The sequence below is a fragment of the Tenebrio molitor genome, chromosome 1, assembly GCF_963966145.1.
Source record: "Tenebrio molitor chromosome 1, icTenMoli1.1, whole genome shotgun sequence".
In the NCBI taxonomy this organism is placed as follows: Eukaryota; Metazoa; Arthropoda; class Insecta; order Coleoptera; family Tenebrionidae; genus Tenebrio; species Tenebrio molitor.
The window spans coordinates 21,643,800-21,663,546 of record NC_091046.1 but is presented as its reverse complement, the minus strand read 5'-3'; the positions used below and the strand labels follow the sequence as shown (position 1 = coordinate 21,663,546).

At 33.5% G+C, this 19,747-nt stretch overlaps 1 protein-coding gene and 1 long non-coding RNA gene across 3 annotated transcripts in view; one reads left to right on the top strand and one right to left on the bottom strand.

Annotated features, from left to right (window-relative positions):
* Positions 1-19,747, bottom strand: part of LOC138141338 (uncharacterized) — a 111,015-nt gene that overhangs the window by 30,913 nt on the left and 60,355 nt on the right. The gene's annotated exons all lie outside the window — the stretch shown is intronic.
* sxc (O-linked N-acetylglucosamine (GlcNAc) transferase sxc) overlaps positions 1-19,747 on the top strand; it is a 37,730-nt gene that overhangs the window by 7,126 nt on the left and 10,857 nt on the right. For both annotated transcript variants that reach the window (XM_069062031.1, XM_069062030.1), the window contains one exon: positions 11,030-11,226. In XM_069062031.1, the coding sequence (XP_068918132.1) occupies positions 11,030-11,226 (197 nt within the window). The remainder of the gene's footprint in view (positions 1-11,029; positions 11,227-19,747) is intronic.

The window sequence follows — 19,747 nt, the reverse complement described above, 5'->3', positions numbered from 1 at the left end:
AACCTTCTGCACAGCTTCTGTAGTTATTACAGTTTCCATTCATTCGCGATCCAACTGATCCAAGTGCCTCTGGTGGCCATTTCACATCGAATGGCACGACTTGTTATTATTATCGGCGCGGACGACGGATTAAACTATTAGCCGTTCACGATTGTTTTAAACACGCAGCCAAGATATTTTTTTGTCAGATTGGCGTCAGGTCCTGTCGCATGACGTTTCGTTTTTCGCATTGTTGTCAATTTCGTCATTAATTTAGGGTTTTCGCTAGTAGAAACTTCAGTTTTAGTAAATAAATCGTTGCACCACTTTGCAAGGGGGCTGAGTGGTAACGAAAAAGCTGAAGCAAGTCGAAGAATTTCTGTAAGAAACCGTTAATTAGAACGATGTGTTATTGTGAGAGAGAGTTGTGAGAGAGTTATTAGTTATTACAATTAGATTTATATGCTTTACTTAATCCGGTATAATTGCATTTAAACGTTTATTTAACACATTTTGCCAGCGTTCTAATCCAAATTTAGATTTTCTACCCCAAACACAACGTACATCACAATTTAGATAGTTTGTTTTTCATTACCAATTTATTTGTTTTTTCTGTGGCCAAACATTGAAATAATATATTGGTTTTGACTTGCCGGAAAACTAATTTTGTCATGCATGGACAGTTTTACGTGGGCTGTATTACAGTAAATTTAAAGTATTTTAATTTGAACTGAAAATGAGGTTTACAAAGAAGCCTTTACATGAAAGTGGTAGTAAATCCAGTGGGCCGTATCACGACACCGTTATTAAAGTTGCCGATAACTAAAGTCGTGATTAAAATAAACATAAAACGATATAGATTTATGCAATTATAACGTAAAGTCCATTTTTTACCCTTTTGCGAAGACGTCATTATCTAGTAACTTTACGTATGTTTGAGCTAGGATCAGAAACAAATTTGAATTGATCATAAATAACTATAAATGTGTCAAATTTGTTGACAATTGCTTCGAAAGGTTATGTTTGTAATCAATGTAATAAGTGAAAGAAATTAAAAATTGTCAAATTGACAGGAGCATAAAATAACCTCAAAGTAACCATCAATAAATAAACGTGCCTTTTTTTTTGTTTTTTTCTGTTTCTGTCGTTTCGATAAAGAGAAAGCGAGGAAGGAAATCGTGACGTCACCTCAAAAGGGTAAAAATTGGACTATATCAGAAAGAGATGAATTCGTCACCATCGTAATTGGAGTCATGATTAAATTTAATAAGGGTGTCGTGATACGGCCCAGTGTTTTTAATCTTTGTAATTAATTATAAATGATTGTCCCATCGTAGGTGGCTGTGCGCTATGCTTTAGGTGCGCCGCTACGCCCACTAGTTACAAACATTTATAATGACCCCGTACAAGTGATAAACATTACTGCGCCCAGGCAAATTTCTATTTGTCCTGAATATCTATAAAGAGTACTGGACGGTAAAGAAAAATTCACCCGCGAGAAATCGGCTCAACAGCTAGTCATGAATAAAAGTCTAATGTATCGGAATATAACATTTTCGGTTGTAATATTTACCAGTTAGGTGTATCCAAAAGTTTTCAATTTGTAGAACCGACCCTTATACCCCTAAATACTATTGGTGATCCTGTGGTATTTATTGAAAGTGAAAACTGTTAAATCGTTTTTTATCGTATACCTATGAATAAATATTTATCTTAACATGATCACATAATGTGAATGTTTCCTACAAGTATTTCACCAATTCCATTCCCTTAAAAACACAGTATCTAAAGTTTGTTTTTTTTATAATCAATTGTCAGTGTTGTCAGGTTGGAATGAGCCACTGGTTATTTGATAGTAATTAGGTTGGCAACGTAAAATGTCAACTGTATGTCAGTTGTCAGTTATTGATGTGAATTGTGAAGGCGCTTGCGCTAGTGAAGCTGCAATTACATTTAAATAAAAATAAAAAGTTAAATGAGTTTCCGAAAGCAAGGATCTAACACAACGAGAAAAATTGGCTATGATTAGATTACGTGAAGAAATGCAGAGAGAAAAACCGACCATGCTAAATTGCAGTAAAGATGCACACATATTCGAGGTATTTTCTTTTATAATTTTAATATATGGGCCAATGGTGTTCGTCACTGCGAGGAACTGATTAGAGAGGACTGGAAATAATTGATGGGAAATCTACCAATTGAGGACATTCCAATAATAATTCAACTTTCCGCAGAATCATATTCGGAAGACGATTGGGGGTTAGATTCTAAAGATGAATCCTGTATATGTTCAGTTGCACTTTTCAGTGTCATTATGGTCTTTATTTCTTGTCTTTTGTGTAAAATTTGGTTGCACCTGAAACTTTTCTGAGGTGTTCCGAAATGAAAGGTTTTAGGGTGATACAGCCTGTTCTTTGAGGGAATTTTGACACTGACAATTGATTAAAAAAAAAGGACTTTATTTACTTTTCTTATTAAAAAAAAATTTTTTTTAATAAATAAATTATTAATAAAATTCATTATTTTAACACATTTTGAATTTCCACCAAAGATTTCAAATGCCAAAGTTGAAGTAACTGATGTATGCGTGATAAATTTTCAAAAACCATCAGATAACATTAGAAAAGTACAAAATTTAACATCGTTGGATTACGTTGTTTTAAAAAGTGGCGTACTTTAAAATTAATGGGTAACTTGAAACACAATTGTTAACGCAAAAAAAATTTGGAAATCGCGCTGTAATTATTTGAATTATTTAATCTCATGTTACAGAACTGCTGTGTTTTATACTAATTATTCTAGCCTTTTGTAATCTATAAAAGTAAGTTCATGTAAGTAATATGTCAAGTGTAGTAATATCAATTCATGAGTGTTACAAATTATCACACGTTGATAATACCTTCAATGAATATAAATCAAATGATCTGGATAAAAAAAAGGAAAAGTGGTTTGTCGTTGCTTTACGCCAGCAAAACATAAACTATCAAGTATGTTACGATGAGTGACTGTCTTCAAATTGTTGGATATATTTTTTGACTATTTGGAACTGGAAGTAATATTTGTTTGCATTATTTGCAAAAGTTATGAAATTTTGAAAAATACAATTGAAATAAGGTTAGTTTTTACATGCGGTGTCCATATTATATTCTTAGTACTCTGGTGTTCTTTAATTAGCGTTAAGGCAAGGTTAATTATCTATATCGTGCATCATTTCTATACATGAAAAAATTATCAACCTTAATAATCTGTGAGAACATACTGTATTAATCCCTCGTTGTCTGCAATAGTGAGGCTTTTTGAGGTAAACACCTTTAAAGTTTCCATTTTTATTAAAGCATAGCATTGAATTGCAATTTCCTTTTGCTATTTAGCGATCTAATCTTAACACATACGTGTGTCAGTCTTACTGCTGGAGAGAAGACTAGTGTGTCATTCCGATGCCATTATTGCAGCCTTTGAGCGATATATTCGGGAGATAGTGCAGATATTCTTCGGTAAACATTTACAAAGCTTCTCAATAAAGGATATTATAGAATTTCGGTGCGAAGAAAGAACGATAGAAAAATGAGGAGAAATTTGAAATTTGCCTTGGCACATTTAGGTAGTTATTTTAAGTTTCAATATATGTAGTTGTTAGTTGAAGAACCTGAGGTCAATACCTAATATTTTTACATCATTTAGGGCCGATTTCACCAACGTGAGTTAAATTTAACTACAGATTAAAATATACGAAAACATTGTTACAACAATACGTAACTAAGGTAACGAAGCATTTTAACCTACAGTTAAATTTAACTGTCGTTGGTGAAACCGGTCTTTAGACATTTAATAAAGGAAAAATAGGTACATGTTAATTCAGTGTATCTTTAAAGTAGAAAAGGTTTCAACTGATGATTAAGTTTATATTGGCCCATATTCACCAACGCCAGTTAACGTTAACTGTAGGTTAACATGCTTCGTTACTTAGATACCTATTGTTGTGACAATGCTTTCGTATAATTTAACCTACAGTTAACTTTAACTGGCGTTGGTGAATACGGCCGATTGCGAAGCAAATTTAATTTTACAACTTTTCTCCCGTATTTTTCTTATTGGAAAATTTTATCAGTATAGGGGTTGTAAATTAAATGTACAGAGAAGATGATACATTTCGTTTGTTTTTTGTTCCTGCGTAGTTAAACGAGAGTGTTCCTTTCCCTCTCCTTTGGTTTCAAAGTGAAGTAAAATGCCACACCTTGATTTTCGTAATTTAGTCATTAATCACTTTATTTTCTCCCTACTTTATAATATCTTTTATGCTTTTAATTTAATCAGCACAAAAATGAGTTTCACCAAATTAAAACGGAATAAATTAAACACTAACCAAAAGCTTATTTGCATAAAAAAAACTTTAACAAGTTGGAACTCGGTAAATATTTAGAATATATATGTTTAATATGGGTACCTAAAAGGAATTTTACATTAATTTTGTGAATATTCTTGGATGCCGTTTTTACTTTAGATTTTGAATTTTCATTGTATAGCTGAAACGGGCACGATTCATTTAAGTTCATGGAGTTATAATTAAAACCACCAAGTTTAACTACAGATTAAAATATACCAGAACATTGTTATAACAATAGGTAACTAAAGTAACGAAGCATTTTAACCCACAGTTAACTTTAACTGGCGTTGGTGCAACCGCCCCTAAATGTTGGACCAAATAAATTATCAGTTATTATGTAATATGTAACAAGAAAATAGATCATATAATTGGTTTAGGCCCGTATTCACCAAGGCCAGTTAAAGTTAACTGTAGGTTAAAATATACGAAAACATTGTTATAACAATAGGTAACTAAAGTAACGAAGTATTTTAACCTACAGTTAACGTTAACTGCCGTTGGTGAATACGGCCGTTAGGCTCGTATTCACCAACGCCAGTTAAAGTTAACTGTAGGTTAAAATGCTTCGTTACTTTAGTTACCCATTGTTGTAACAATGTTTTCGTATATTTTAACCTACAGTTAAATTTAACTGTCGTTGGTGAATACTGCCGTTAGGGCCGGTTTCACCAACCTGAGTTAAATTTAACTACAAATTAAAATATTCGAGTTAACTTCAATTGCCGTTGGTGAAACCGGCCCTTAGAGTCGTTCTGCTATGTGTATCTATGTAGGTAGGCTTCAAAAATCATCTACAGTACGATTTTGTTACATGTTTTATTCTGTATTTTTTTGTTTGTAACTGGTAATTGTCATTTTAAAGATTTTTCCGAAATTTTTGAAGAAATGTGGTTCAAAGGTTTATGAAGACAAAGTTTACGATTAAGCAATTAATTTTCTGATTAATTAAAAATTAAGACAAATATTTGGAAGATTAATAATACCAGGTGGTTATAAATGTTTGTGATTTTTTTTTAGGTTGGCAACATATTTAAATTTTTATGTTGGCATACTCTACTTTCAAATTCAAATGTTTCAAAGTCAAAAAGATTAAAGCTGTCATTACATTAACACAAACTTCAAAACGTAACCTAAAAACGAATCCAGGAATGACAATGACATCATGATGAGGGTTGCCAATTTTTCAGAGATGCCAACCCAGATATTTGCTTCAATCATTTATAGTCACCTTGTATATTTACCCAATAAATATATATGCCATTGACGATGTTTTGGCATAAGGGGAGGCCATGGAAAAAGTGCATTTAAGTTGGCAGTAAAGCTGTCTGTTGAATTTGGTGATGTTTTTCTAAGTTTGAGGTTATAAACTGCGTGATTGTCTAGTGCATTGTTGTCAGTTTTACTAGTTTGCAATATAAAATACTCACACATTTTTAATCCAATTTAACAAAACAGGAAACTGACTTGAACAGACACACCCATCATCTATGACAAAAAAGAACAAAACTATTCAACTTCCATAATTTCATTAGAAAATTCTGAATCATCATTACCTGCATCAAAATCCCAATCAAATTCCGAGTCAGATTCTCCTAATGAAATTATTAAAGGAAGAACGTTTTCAAATGAAAGATTTCACATTAATTTTGCCCAATCTTCCGAAATAAGTTCTTTACAATATCTACAAAAATATTGGCAAATTTCAGGAGTACATTTCAAAATAGACTCAAGCCATAAATTCACAACTCTATCGCGAAGTTGTAATAGGTCTTACAAAACCCCTGTGCCATTTCAATTGGGTCGTTGTTTCTTCCTTCACTATCCGTGCTACATATTTATCTTGTACTCACTTACGATTTAATTTATACACTAAAAAAAGTTGACTTCATTGTAACTTACTGAAAATATGTTCTGCAGTCTAATACAAACACTATCAAAACATTTTAAAGTCGCTTAATTATGATTACGGTAAATTCGGCAACATGTTACTTTCATTTTGATAGGTCCGCATGTCAGGCACTTTAGTGACAGTAGAGATGACAGAAATCAAACATGTATCCAACGTTAAAAAATGAAATCATAGCCTCCCCTTATGCCAAAACATCGTGAATGCAAGGTTGGTGGAACTGACTAATTTGTATAATAGGTTGCCTCGTTGAAAATTGGGGGGCGGGGGGGAAAGTAACTCGTGACGTAAAATCAACCCAGAAATTTTGGGTGTTCGAATAGAACCCAAGGTTTATAAGCTCCGTGGAGTTTATTGGGTGGCTTTTTGGGCTTTATTCTAGCGAGGGAACACCTAATACATGATCGACAGACTCTGTCGTAAAAGTTTAGTACACTGTGACGTCACGAGTAACTTTTGCGGGGGGAAAAAATTCAAACTATTGCTTTAAATGGCAACGAGGCAACCTATTATACAAATTAGTCAGTTCTACCAACCTTGCGTGAATGGTATATAAACTCCATCCATTTTCAATATACACAACTAAATCTAGTGATTTTAGTAACTTTTGTGGTGTAAAAGGATACAATTTTTTTCTATTGTAAATCCAATGTCACGGACAATAATTCAGGTTATGTGTATTTTGAAGAGGTTATAATGTACGATTATTGTCATTTTTGACAAATCTCTAATCGGGTCCCGCAATCAAGCAAAGTAAACTAGTTTTGAACATTTTACTTAAAATATGGTATCTACAGGTTACCTAATATTAAATACCGGCATTGAAACCAGCAAGTAGCTGTACCTTAATAAACATAAACAGATTTCAACGAAAAGAGTTCAGAGCAGGACACAGAGTGGAAGCATGATACATTCAAAATACTTAAATAGTGCTCAGGAACAAACCCTGTCAAGTCAAGCCTGGAGCCCGGTGGTCTTGTAATTTAAAAAAAAAAAAACGCACAACGGCGCAAATACTTCTTCACTGTCCCATCGTGCGTCGTTTCCATTCTGTGCCTGTGCCCCCGACCCAGAAATTACTCCATATTTTTCCTTCAGACATCTGTAGGAGATTGAAGCTAACATTTTAAATAGATCCATTTAAATTAAAAGTGGATTTATCAACTTACGGCAAAAATCTCCCCAACCATTCGGTAAATTAGCATCTTCCCCAAATTTGGACCATTTACTTCCCAATTGTTTTTAAACCCCGATGAACACTTTGTTTTGTCTCTAAAGTGAGGCATTTTGTCTTTATAACCCTGCCTGTGGCCTCCGTAATATCGCTACTTAATCGTATTTTTTTCAATAATTATAATCTGACTCAAATTATTTGACAAATTCAAAACGTCCGCTTTGAATGTTCAATATTAGAAAAAAAAAAAAACACTTTCATTGCAATACAAAAAAAGAAAATTCCCTAACAGTAATGTATATTGAAAATGGATGGAGTTTAAATTACGTTGTTAAGAGTGCATTTTGATTTTTCGACATTGCAGAAAATTGAAATAAGCGTAAAAAGTAACACAATGGTTTAACAGCATTATAAAGTCGGTTTTTGATATTGTTGCGAATAAGTCGTAAAACTGGGTTGTCATAAATCAATAATAATCACCGCTTAACACACGCATATGCAAATTTCTTTTGTCGGGAAGATACTGCGCTCGGCTTACGTTAACCAACTGGCCATCCTGGTTCTGAAAGCTGTGTGCGGGCGTGAGAGTGAGTAAACATGATGTTTGGAAGATGCTAGGGAAGGGATATTACTTTAGAGCAGGAAATCCAAAAAGTTCATCTTCTTAGAAATATTAATTCTTCTGCTAATAATTAATTATTCATGAAATGTTTTGGACGCACTGGAATCTGTCAGCGCTTCGGTCGTTTTATGGCTTAGCTGCATCGGCCTCACAAACAGAGTATACCTAATGTTCACATGACATCACAGTACATTATGAGTATGTCTTTCCAATTATGTACAAATATAACCCAGATCTTCATTTACAATGTTTAGTTCTTCAAACTTACAACTTCAGTAATAGGTTTGTGGCCATTTTTTGGATAAAAACATGGGATAATCATGCACTAAAGCGACGGCATATAGGTGTTAAGCCACATGCTATATTCACCGAATCCCGAGCAACCAATGTGTATCAATTTGTCACTCGGCAAATACGCAGTAGTGTGGACGATTCACTTATAGTGAATCTTTGATATTCACAAAATTCCGGATAATTATTAGTCAATGTTGGTAAATTGTCAGGAATTAAAGTAGATGAATGTTCACCTTATCCCAAACAGTCGCTTCGATTCACACAATCATATAGATTTGCGTAGTCGATTGTGGTTGGAACCGATTATGTTTCAATCATACAATGTGATTACTTAATGTGACCTGACATCCGTAACTCATGTTTCTCACTTACAAAATTGAATGAAAATCCATTAACAAAACATTTTTGACGAAACCTAAATTTACATAAATGCTTGTAGAATAACCATTTTCAAATAAATCAAAATTTCTGTTTTGTGCAATAATTGTACTATTGCGGGCATAAAAAGTGGGACATCAAATTTCTGTCAGTTCTGACATTCGATGTAGTTCAAGCTTTATTGTCATTTTGCCTTTGATTATTGCTATACACAGTATACACTATTTTAACTGACAGTTTAAAAAATTATTTTATACTCCTATTTTCCTTTTCCAAATGCCTTCTTCTTTTGATAAAGATATATTTTTATTGGGACTTTGCATTAAATAAATATTCACTACGTGCTTACTTACACTCATTCCCTACAACCTACAATACTTAATGACAACGTCAATCAATTCAAAGTAGGGTTAGAAACAGATAAGGGTCATTTCACATTAAATGTCAAGACAGTGATGTTGATGACCCACTTTTTTTTGCTTCCAATAGTACAATGGCCGGCAATAAAAACTAGCGTTCACTTTTGTGTTACATCAAAATCCAAATGTGTAATTAATGCTTTTTTGACACTGACATTCAAATGATGGCTAGTTTTTTTTCCCGGCCATTGTACAGTTGCGGCCAAATGAAAGCGACTACTAAATTAACATTTTATGTCATCTTTATAAATTTTGGTAATTCAGGCTTTTAAAATGAAAGTTTCTCTGGTAACCAGATACCCATACCTGTGGCACCACATAACAGTGACGGATGATGTCAATTTGAAAAATAGTTTTTTATGTTATCTCCTAGGTGATGATTTTTCAGGTGATTTATTATTTAATTCCGATTTACAATAGAAAAAACTGCTGCCCACTTTTATTTAGCCGCAACTGTACAACAAAAAAATATAAGGAAAAAAAAATTAACGATTCTGAGTTTTCTGTTAAATTCTTGACACAGAATTTTAACAAATAGACGCATGTGTGTAGCTATGTGCTTGCCATTCGATAAGCAGTTTGGCAAATAGTGCAGTTGTGGCACCGGCTTTACACTATTGTTTATGTAAAGCATGATCAAAAAGGACTGTTTAAATTGGTAATGCTAAGTTTTATTTTTAAATGGTACAATTGGAGTAACTTCCGGTTATTGACTGACAGCCGCATCCGTATCATGAACTTGTATACATTTGACATTTCAAATTAACGCGCTGGATATTTCAAATTAATTTATTTAAAATTGTTTTTAGGTTACAACACGCTATTTTCTTTGAAATGTCATATTTTCGATCTAATTATTGGTTGGAAGTACAGTATAGTTTTTTTTTTGCCGTTAATTTGTACTCTCGTAACCTACCATCTTTGTGCTGATAATGTTACACCAGATATTTGTTAAATAAACCAACAAAACATATACGATTGCAGTGTTGCAAATAACCGAATAAAAAATGGGTTATGGGAGTAAAAATGAACGGTAAAAAGAAATTAAGCTTGAAATACAGAATAATGTTAATTTGAAATATCAAGCGCTCTGTCAAATGTTACTTGTCAATGTCAAGCCGTCAACAACCGGCAATTGCTCTAGTTGTATAGTCCATGTAATACCCCAAGTCAGTAGAATTTTTATGTTAGACAAGGATATTTTACTGCCTTGGGGTGTTACATGGACTTGACCATTTAAAAATAAAATTCAGTATTACCAACTCAAAGAGTCATTTCAGTCAATAATGTAAATAAGCTATGGTTTGTTTGAGACTAGGGGTATGGTCAATTTGGCAGTTCCATATGTGGTTATCTGGAAAATATTCCAATTGCTTTGGTGATTTTCTGTTTGTGGCGTCGAACACTGAAAATGAGAATACTGACTAATGGTATTACCCTTGCTGTACAATAATACAGGTATGTGGCTGATGTCTCAAGTTCGTCCATGGACTCACAGTGGTAAACATTGGGCGTAGACTCAGGTAATGTACGCAAGCGAAGCACATGTTTCTTTGTTTTTAGGTATTGGAGTGAGGCCTCTCAGTGCGTCAGTTGCTGGCGTAATTTTTTTTATTATATATCCACATCGGTGGTTTATCATATCTGAACCTGAGCAGAGCTTAGCTTCGGCGTAGTTGTATTTTTAAAAAGCGTTGGCGTATATTTTTATCGTGTTTTTCATGTCGATTGAATAAAGGCGTTTGCGTTAATATGCGTTTGGCGATTTTATACTTCATTTATCCGAACCTGTTCGAGAGGCCTCGAGATTGTGGATGCTCGCGATTTGTTATTGTTCTTTGTTCATTCAACTAACTTTGTTTTTGTTGTTTAGGCATGTTATTTGAAAGCTATAGAAACAAGGCCCGATTTTGCGGTGGCCTGGAGCAATCTTGGATGTGTTTTTAACGCTCAGGGTGAAATTTGGCTCGCTATACACCATTTCGAAAAAGCTGTTGGATTGGATCCAAACTTTTTAGATGCTTACATCAATCTAGGAAATGTTTTGAAAGAAGCCAGAATATTTGATAGGTGAGTTATTTAATGAGTTCGTGTGTAAATTGGTTTTTTTGGCACGAGTGGGCCAATTTACACACGAACGAGTTGATACATTTTTTTGTTCGACGAGCCCCTTGAAGGCTCCAAATCACTTAAAATCTTTAAAATTAGCTTGACGTTTCGTTTTGACATGTTGTGACATTTATCAAAATCCGTTCACACAGGAGAAAATTCTCAAATTCTGATAGTGTTGAACGGAAAACAGTAATTTGTAACATGCCTAATGTTATAATAAGAAAGTGGTGTTAAACTCTGCATTTGCTATTTTAAAATTTGAAAACTGAAAATAGGCCGAAAAACGAAAAGACACAATACTCGTGTGCTTACCAAAATTTATAAATGACAATTTAATTCATATACTAAAAATCCCATAAGCAGCGGTGTTTTTGTCACTATGACAGCGAAAGCAAAAAACTGCCAGAAAAAATTACTCGTCCTACGGACTCGTAATTTTTTCAGAGGCAGTTTTTTTCGTTAAATTGCCAGGCAACAAAATTCTCATTGAAATGTCAAGTTTACTTCGACAAAAAAAAGCTCTCGTGTAATTATAAGTGACAATTTAATTCATACACTAAAAATCCCATAAGCAGCGGTGTTTTTGTCATTACAGTTGAAAACGGGAACTGAAATTTGACCTAATGTGAATTGGAAATTTAATTTGTCAATTTGTGGCTGTTTGACAGTAGTATTTCTGACACATAAGTGCAGTTTTTTAACCTAAATTATAAAAAGCCGTTTCAAACTATAAAAATTTAATAAAATCTGACAGAACTTTTTCTGACAGTTCCCGTTTTTTTTTTGAAGCCAACCGTATGACAGCGAAAAAAGTTTGCCCTAACTTCTCCAGCGACAAAACGGAACCTAACTTTTGAAAGCGTCTGATTCTAGTAAGTCTGCATTAGTGATTTACGTATTCATTAAATTGTCTTACCGAATTACGCTCAAGCTTTTTTTTGGGTCGAAGTAAACTTGACATTTATAATTAGAGTTTTTTTGTGTGGCAATTAAACTCAAAAAACTGCCAGAAAAAATTGCTCGTCCTACGGACTCGTAATTTTTTCAGAGGGAGTTTTTTTTCGTGAAATTGATTCTGTTAAGAGTGTTTTTTCTGATTGTGTGGCATAAAAAAAACTATTCCCTTTGATAACAAAATTTCCGAGAAAAAAAAGGAAAAAATGTTGCATTAAAATTAGATTTTGTTGCGAGTTTGTTGATTTGGTGACAATGGAACCTTAGATGCAGAATAATCGCCTATTTATTTTGTACCTACAGAATAATCAAAAAAGCTCGCTAGTAATTGACCGGTTGTTCAGTTCAGTTCTTATGTTCATTGGTTCTTTGACACGTGCGTTGAATTATCTTTAAATAACAGGCTCTAGGGCGTTACAAGTTCTTTGTTGCTTAGTTACGACCAGGTTTAATATATTTGCAAACGACTTTTGACTGATCGGTATAAATTAATCAATCCAAAAATACACAAAACTAGTCGGACATTAAACGTTGAAGGCACCTCGGGTGTTGATATTATAATATTGTGGAGTTGATGTAACAATGGTTGCTAATGAAGTGAACAAATTCGGACAAATTTTCCCTATTCATAGACGTTGGAAATACAAGGATATAGGGTAATTTCCATCCTTTTGATTTCGCCTCCAAAAGCCATTTACGCAGAATTCTTTTGTGTCAAGGATACTCCACATTTTTTTTCCAAACTTATTTCAGAATCACCCTGTATACCTTATCAAAAATTAGTTAGGTATATAAAATTTTGATAATTTTATTTAATTATTGTGATCCCGGGACCAGATTTTTTTTCCGAGGTCCCGGGACTGTCCTGGTACCGAATACCGGGACTGGAAACACTACCTGGATGTCAAAAAAATTATTAATAATTTTTAATTATTACATAAAAACCAAGCTATCATTAGAAAAAAAATATATACAGTACGTCCCCGGATTGAATTCACAAGAGGAAAAAAATATTTTTATTGTTTTCAACTGTCATAAATTCTTATTTTTCTCCTTTGTAAACTGCCTCTTAACTGCCCTAAAGCAAAATGAGCAGGTAACGAACCGTTGCCCTAGACAACACATTCAACGTCACATTTCTGACAGGTCTTGAAAAATTTGTCAAAACTGTCAAAAGCAAATGCGAAACCATTTTTAAAAGATTTGGAAGCTTCAGGGAGGTCGTTTCAAACAATAAAATTTTGCATGCAACTCGTTTCTGGGTAAATCGGGCTTTTCTGATTGCCGTTGAGGCCGTAAAACCCTCACTACGCTCGTGTTTTAATCTTGTCCCTCGGGCAATTAGAAGAGCCCAATTTACACAGAAACTCGTTGCATAAATAACTATTAATTTTACGCAAACACTTCAGAGGAATAACATTTTTTTGTGTTGGTTTCCCGAGATACATAACATACGCGTACATAACGTGAAAAGTAAATTTTATTACAAGGTAGTTTTCATGACAATTTATATTTGGAGGAACTCATAAAATACACCGATTGCTCCTCATGTTGGTTTATGGTTTGTCCGTAAAGATGTAAATAACACCGGATATCGGTCACATCGGCACGCCCCAACGTTTGCAGCTTGATGGTCCGTACTCGAAATCGAAACAATTTGTAAAGAGAGTTTAAATGTTTACATACAACGTTTTTCCACTAAAATCCCATTATGTTAAAAATTTACTGTTTTTTAATTTCAAATGTCACAAGCAAGTGACAGGTACTCTTTTTTTTAATCTGAAACTTCTATGATTCTTAATTTTTTTGTAATTTACGTTGTAAGCTCTTATTGGTCAACTTTAAATCTTACCAATTGCTGTAAGAGGAGGAGTAACAAATTATACAGAGTGTCTATAAAAGAACATATATCAAGAGTCCTGTGGAACTCGAATACATTTGATTTTTGCCGCTTTGTAGCATATTGTGGTACCAAATAGAAAAACGGAGGTTATGTAACTTCATTAATGACAGGTTCTTTGATTTTTACAATAAAAGCAATTAAACGCCTTCGTGAGGCAGCAATCCGTACTTCAACCTTTATAGGTTGCAATCAGGTTTCTACAAATGCATGTGGATTTTCTGACCTCCATATTCTATAGTTCAAAAACCAATTGCAGTATTCTAAGCGCCTCTCAGATTCACCTGGTCGAAGTTCTTGAAGTGTTGTGATTTTGTGCGAATAGAAGTTCAGGTTTTTTCTAACGGTACATCAGCCTGAAGTGATAACTTCCTGAGGAATTTTTTGAGCTTTGTTTCATTCGTTGGAGTAAATCTTCAACAATTTCTTCATTCACTGGCGCTCTTCCTACACTTTTACCTTTTTCAACAGTGGCCACAAATCTATCCACATTCCTTCTAATGTGTGGAATTAATTTACTTTCACGATGTTGTCATTTGGAAATTTTGCGAAAAATTCTTCCTTGCAAGCGTCTATAGAATAAACCCACTCTCCATTCTGCAGGGTACCGGGTACCATTTCGGTAATACGACATCACAATGAAGGTGTTTTGCTCTAGCGATAAAACCATTGCGGTTTACTAAAAAGATTGCTTATTACTTACTGTAAACATACGAAAATAAATGTCTTACCTTCGCTACTTCGTAACTTGTTTTTGGTATTCACAGTTCACACTTATGCAGAAAAACGTTTTACTCTTGATAAAGACTGTTGAAGAAAATCACAAGCAAAACAACTAAGACGCCGAACTCACAAACTGACGCTAAGATTTAATTATTAAATTTGACATTTGTCTCTTGACATCTAATTTGCCAGCTTCAACGACTCGACATAGTTCGGCCAAAAAAAATATAGAGCCGCACAATTCCACTCTTGATATATGTTCTTTTATAGACACTTTGTATAAGGCATTCACGATCTTTTTGGGACCGAGTTGGCTATGACCATCTAGTGATTTTGTTGGCAGTACATCGGTGATAACTAAATTCCCTATAGGAAATTGTCACTTTTTGTTAGGTTGCTTTCAGTTTAGGGTTATATTTTCTGAATAGGTACATTGTTGCCGGATCTCTTAAATCTGGTCTGTCCTTTTTAAATTAAATTAAATCGTTTAATAGAAATTGTTTGTCGTAATGAAATTATTTTGGCAATTTTGACTGTTCTTTTGACGGAGCTTTAAATTATTTTTACTTAATAAATCATTTGTACAGGGTGTCTCAGCTAACACTTTCGAGCCTAATATCTCGGTTATTTGCCAACGGATTTTTATGAAATTTAAAATACAGATATTTTAGACGGTGAAGGTTCAATTAGTAATAATAAAAAAACCTCAAGTTAAAAAATGTAATATTAACACATGTTTTCTTTATTGAAAATTAGGCGCGATTATTATTAGATTGTTAAACATTAAAAAATAGGGGTCTACACAAACGATTAAATAAATCACTCGTCTGATTCAACGAAAAGATTAGATTTTGTTGTTAAAAATTTAATGTAAAATTTGAAGGTATTTGAGCAGTTTAAATCTTAAGTGATTCAACATTTTAAAAAGGCATGTAAAAATTACGTTTTTAAGACTTGGGTAATTGCATTAATGGGATTTTATTCTTCACCGTATAAAATATCTGCATTTTAAATTTCACAAAAATCCTTTGGAAAATAACCGAGTTATTAGACTGGAAAATCTTAGCTGAGACACCCTGTATAGTTTCTTACGAATATTAAAATAATAAATCTGGCAATGCGGTGGCAAGAAAATGTCGAACAGACACTGACAGAAAAAAATTGCATCCATTGCATTACTGACTCAGTTAGTCCAACATGAAAAGAAAAAATCATAGCCAACTCGGTCCCAAAAAGATCGTGAATGCCTAATATGTATAGTATTAGTATTATCGTTGCAGAGGTACTATACATAACAGCCTGTATATGGACTACATATACAGGGTGTCTCGAAATCGCGAATTCCAAATTCAGAGCGTTGTAGGGGATCACTTCAGCAGTCCAAATATGGAAATAAAAAAAAATCGGGACTCCCCTCCACAAAGATACATTGGTCTAAAGGTGCACTCTTTGAAGTGCGTTTTCTTCAAATACAGGCTGAAAAGTTCAGTGTTTATTGTTATTTATGGTGTAGATGATTGTGGAAAATAATAACGTAAAACAATTTTTTCTATTTTGCACATATAAAACAGTCAAACACTCAAACGGGTTTCGAAAAGGAAGTCTTTTCGATACGCGTTTCAGGAACATTTACTTCAATTTTTAATGTTGGCAGTGACTGATAGTGAGTTGTTGCTACGTGATCGCTGCACTTCATGACACTTTCAATTCAAAACTTACAATCGTTCGTCTATTTACCAGCGTTACCAACCCTTACATTTGCCAAATATAATTTTCCTAACATTATGTTTTGAACTTTTTTTAAATTTAAGGGGCAAAATAGAAAAAATATTGTATTATACTCGTTTTATAAGCCATTTTGTCGCACTTGTTTGCTTTATAGCACTCAATAAGTCCAATAGAATTTTTTTTAACATTTTTCTGACGTTTACGGTAATCTCTTCTACACCGTAGTGCACCGTTAGTACGCCATTTTTGGGACACCTGTATACAGGGTGTTAGATAAACGTCCGGCCAAACTTTAACCGCGAGCTACTGGCCTCATGTAGAAAATATTTAAAAAATTCTGTCAAAAAATAAATTGACATTTAATTTTTGAGGAAAAATTTTTTTAAACTGCTTTTAGTCTTCTATGTTGTCCCATAACCTCGTAGGTAAAATTTAGGCATATTTTAAAAATACACCCGGTATATCATATTTTATAAAACGTACACCAATGCGGTTTCCTTGTTCTAAAGCATATTTCCTAGACGTTACTTCGCATTGGCGTACGTTTTATAAAATATGATATACAGTCAGGTCACAACACAACGTACAATGAAAATTAAAAATTGCTTGTGCTGCGAACGATTTTACCGTGTTGCATGAAACTAATTCACTGCCCGGGAATAAAATGTATGTGGTGCGCCTAAAGAAGTTTTCACTTCAAAAATCTAAAATGTTTGTCATTTTTCTTAAAAAAATGGAAAGGCAACGTAGCTAGAATAGTATTTTGTCACTGTGGATATGAACGCTGCTATGTATTGGACAAAATTAAAGTGCTTATATCTTCTTCAGGAAGAGCGAATTTTTTTTTCAAAGTATTTTTCGAGCTCCACTGGGTCCTTCCCTATCACGCTATGAATTCGAAATTCGCAAATTTTAAGACACCTGTATGTGAACATCATTTATAGTTTATAAATAACACAGTATCCGTATTAAATATCCACATGTAGGTCAAATTATATTAATCAGTTGAGTTATGGCAATAATCCAAATAAAGGGAAAGAGTCATCTAATAATAACATTTTAAATTATTCACTATTTGAAAACTATAAGTAAAATAGGATTTTAGTAAAACGCAAGTGGTCACAAATGTTTAATAAAATGAGGTCGCGGACGAACAGAATAGAATACATAATTATTACAAAATATTACCAGTAATTTCCAGCAATCTATAATATTCTGTCAATAGATTTTACATATACAGTGTGGAAATTACTTATAGAATAAATTCAGTAATTTCAAAACTAATCACATTTGTCGAAAACGCTGAAACAGGTCAATTTCTGTTTTTTATTATGCTTATTCTAAGTTGCTCCACTTGTTCATGACGTCATCCATTTTTGAGCTATGACGTTATCACCAATCTTTTTTAAATGACAACCCCCACTTTTTTTTGCTCTTTCTGATAGACCTTCCTACTGCCTAAACGATGAATGAAAAAAAATTGGTACCTTACATAGCATTTTTTTTTTTTTTTGAGAGAATGACAAATTTTACCTACTTCAAAAATTTAATTTAATTTTTAATGTAAAAATTGACCTCAAACAAAAACAAACATCTAAGGGTAACAATAAAATGTAACGCAAATGTTGAAATTGCATCCCCCATAAAATTTGGCACTCACACTGTACACCGCGCTCAATAATGTCAGGGCCGATTTGTTCCATTTCAGCGCGAATTCTCGGGGGTAAATCTTCTAAATTGTCTGGTCTATTAAAGTAAACCCTCGATTTTAAATAACCACATTGAAATTACTGAATTTATTCCATATTCCACACTGTAGTTCCCTTGTATAGTCATGAATGTTTTCAGAATTAGAGATAGAAACTCATATACGTTATGTATGCATAACCTGCTGCAATAATATAAAATCAATAATGTGTATTTTGAAGTTGACTCGTGAGGTAAGCCGTATTTTTACTTGGGTTTTTAAATAACTTAATATTTTGTTTTGATTCATGTTCCTCAACGTAGAAATACATGAGGTGAATATCTGCCCAGAAATGTCCATACCTTCAGAAATTTAATTGTAATATAAACTCCATCCGAATAGCGCAGCCTCCGAGTCGCGTAGCAACCGCCGTACTTGTCCCAGAGTTTTCCTGGGCCGAAAATCGGTTTCAGTTGCAAACACTCACTGCTTTAGTGCCTATAGAATAGCTTAGTGCCTCCCACTTTCTTCTCTTGTCTTTTATTGACAAATAAACTCAAATGAAATCATTAATTTTTAGTGAGTTAATGGGCATTGTGAAACTTTTTCCAGACTATGAATTCCCCAAAGTCTTGTTTACAATTCAAGTAACATTTCTTCATAGTGCATACTGTATTAAATTTATGGCTTTTCATCAGATGTATACGAAACGACAATAAAAATAGCCTAACTTTATAACTCGCACTTCTTTTATATTCATTCTGAAAATCTACTCGAATATATTTGCCAAATGAGTTGCATATTTTATGGCCAGAATTTTTAAGCTCATTTTTGCCGTCCATTAACTGATTTGGAAACTCATTGGAAATAAACTACAAAGCGGTGAAATCCGGTAAGTGCGACGTATTCGTCGCGGTCGGATCGCGAATGAAATAGTTACAGAACCAGCGGCAATGTGTGTGCTATGGAGCTTCAGTGCGTGGTCGTGTACACCGTCATCGATATTCCGGAATTCAAACCGCTACCGGAGACTTGTTCAGAATCGTCCAATGGTTGTCTTGCCTGGGTTAAAGGTCAAATCAAAAGGTGCCGTAATATTAACCTATCAGTTCCAATCTTGCAAACACGTATAACGTTAAATACTGTTTACCTGTTGCGTTTCGTCCATCAAGTATATATGGTTGATGTGACAATTTGATCTTTACTATTTCATAACTCAATCGCTAATCGTTAAATGTTTGAGTTATAAAAATTTAATTTGTTGAAGTTCTTTATTGTTTATACAAGTAGAAGCTTCTAAACGGGTATATATAATTTATTTCCTTTATATTTTTTATCGATATGATTTGAAGTTAATCAAAATTATAACAGCAACGCTTAATTCTGTTTGGATAGATTCCAAAAATCAAAGGTCAAAAATATTTGAAGGAAGCAGTTTCTTAAAATATTTACAATTTCACAAAGTAAAAGAATGAAGAATAGTTTTT